The sequence below is a fragment of the Mandrillus leucophaeus genome, unplaced genomic scaffold (genome assembly GCF_000951045.1).
Source record: "Mandrillus leucophaeus isolate KB7577 unplaced genomic scaffold, Mleu.le_1.0 Scaffold11, whole genome shotgun sequence".
In the NCBI taxonomy this organism is placed as follows: Eukaryota; Metazoa; Chordata; class Mammalia; order Primates; family Cercopithecidae; genus Mandrillus; species Mandrillus leucophaeus.
The window spans coordinates 4067858-4069393 of NW_012099209.1; the positions used below are offsets into that span (position 1 = coordinate 4067858).

General features: G+C 67.1%; 1 protein-coding gene across 1 annotated transcript in view; it reads left to right on the forward strand.

Moving 5' to 3' along the window:
• The first annotated feature begins 79 nt into the window (after positions 1-79).
• Positions 80-1536, forward strand: part of CILP2 (cartilage intermediate layer protein 2) — a 14330-nt gene continuing 12873 nt past the window's right edge. Inside the window, exons 1-3 of the mRNA XM_011991317.1 lie at positions 80-209; positions 632-904; positions 1481-1535. Of these exons, the coding sequence (XP_011846707.1) occupies positions 80-209; positions 632-904; positions 1481-1535 (458 nt within the window). The remainder of the gene's footprint in view (positions 210-631; positions 905-1480; position 1536) is intronic.

A 1536-nucleotide genomic window follows, 5' to 3' on the forward strand; every position in this document is an offset into this window, starting at 1 on the left:
AAAAAAGAAAAAAAAAGGGGATGATCATGGCTGCACCTTGCCCAAAAGGAGGCTCCCAGCGGTCCCCATCAGTAGCAGCATGCTTCCTTCTCCCCACTCCTCACCCACAGACACCACCCCCACCGAGGAGCCCACGGCGACTGCATTGGGCCTGGAAAGACGGTCCGTGTACCCCGGCCAGCCCTCACCAGCCCTGGAGGACTGGGAAGGTGAGTTAGCTTGCCTCAGAGCCCCGTCTCTGCTGCGGGCTTGTTGTGGGGCTTGGGCTACTGGGGTCGTGTGAGGAGAGGGCACACACTGGGCGAAGGGACCGGTGCCGTCCTGGTCCCTGGACATGACAGCCCCTGGAGGTGATGCCCCAAGTTCAAGATCTAAGTGAGAGGCCGGTCAGACAGAGGCAAGAGCTCAGCGCACCGGGATGGACCAGGTCAGGCCCTGGGCGGCAGAACTGGGGGCGCGGGGAACCCAGTCTGCCCTGCACCTGTTTCAGGCAGCTGGCTTGGGTCGTGGGTGCGCTCGACTAGCCCGTGCCCACCGGGGGAGGGGGCTGAGACAGCAGGTAAGGCCTTTGCACGCACGCATGGGGGCCTACAGGCCGCCGCCCCGGTCCCAGCGCGTGCGGTGCCTGCAGAGGCCAGCGAGTGGACGTCCTGGTTCAACGTGGACCACCCCGGAGGCGACGGCGACTTCGAGAGCCTGGCCGCCATCCGCTTCTACTACGGGCCAGCGCGCGTGTGCCCGCGGCCGCTGGCGCTGGAAGCGCGCACCACGGACTGGGCCCTGCCGTCCACCGTCGGCGAGCGCGTGCACTTGAACCCCACGCGGGGCTTCTGGTGCCTCAACCGCGAGCAACCGCGTGGCCGCCGCTGCTCTAACTACCACGTGCGCTTCCGCTGCCCGCTAGGTGAGGGCGGGGCTGGATGATGGGGGCGGGGCTTGGAATGGGCGGGGCTGCCAACCACCGGGAAGCGTTGTGGGTGGGTGGGGCTGGGAGGGGCAGGACCGTGGGGGGTATGGGCGTGGCTAGGAAGAGCCGGGGGACCCTTGGGTGTAGAGCCACGTGAGGGGGCGGAGCCAGGGAGGGCGGGGCTTTTGAAGAGAGGTGCTGGGAACAGCGCGGGGCTCAGGTGCACCGTCAGGAGGCCCAGCGTGTCAGGACCCATGTCCAGCCCCCTGGAACGCATCTCCCTCCCGCTGCCCTCGTTTGCGCATCTGTAAGAGCTTAGTTCTGTGGCGTGCCCTGAGCCCAAATGTGTGCAGGATGCAGGGAGAAGAGCAGGACTGACCCCCGGGACCTTATGCCGGGGTGGGGAGGTGGGTCGGCACCTAAACTATGTTTTCGACAGGCGCGCTTAGGGGAGCATGGGTGGGGGCGATGGCAGATCTGCCATGGGGAAGAAGGGTCCTTTAGTCCCAGGTTACCCGGAGGCGCGGTTCCTGGGGAGGGCGGCCGCCTGATCTCTGTCCCTGCCTTCCGCAGAGGCCTCGTGGGGCGCGTGGGGCCCGTGGGGTCCTTGCTCGGGGAGCTGTGGGCCA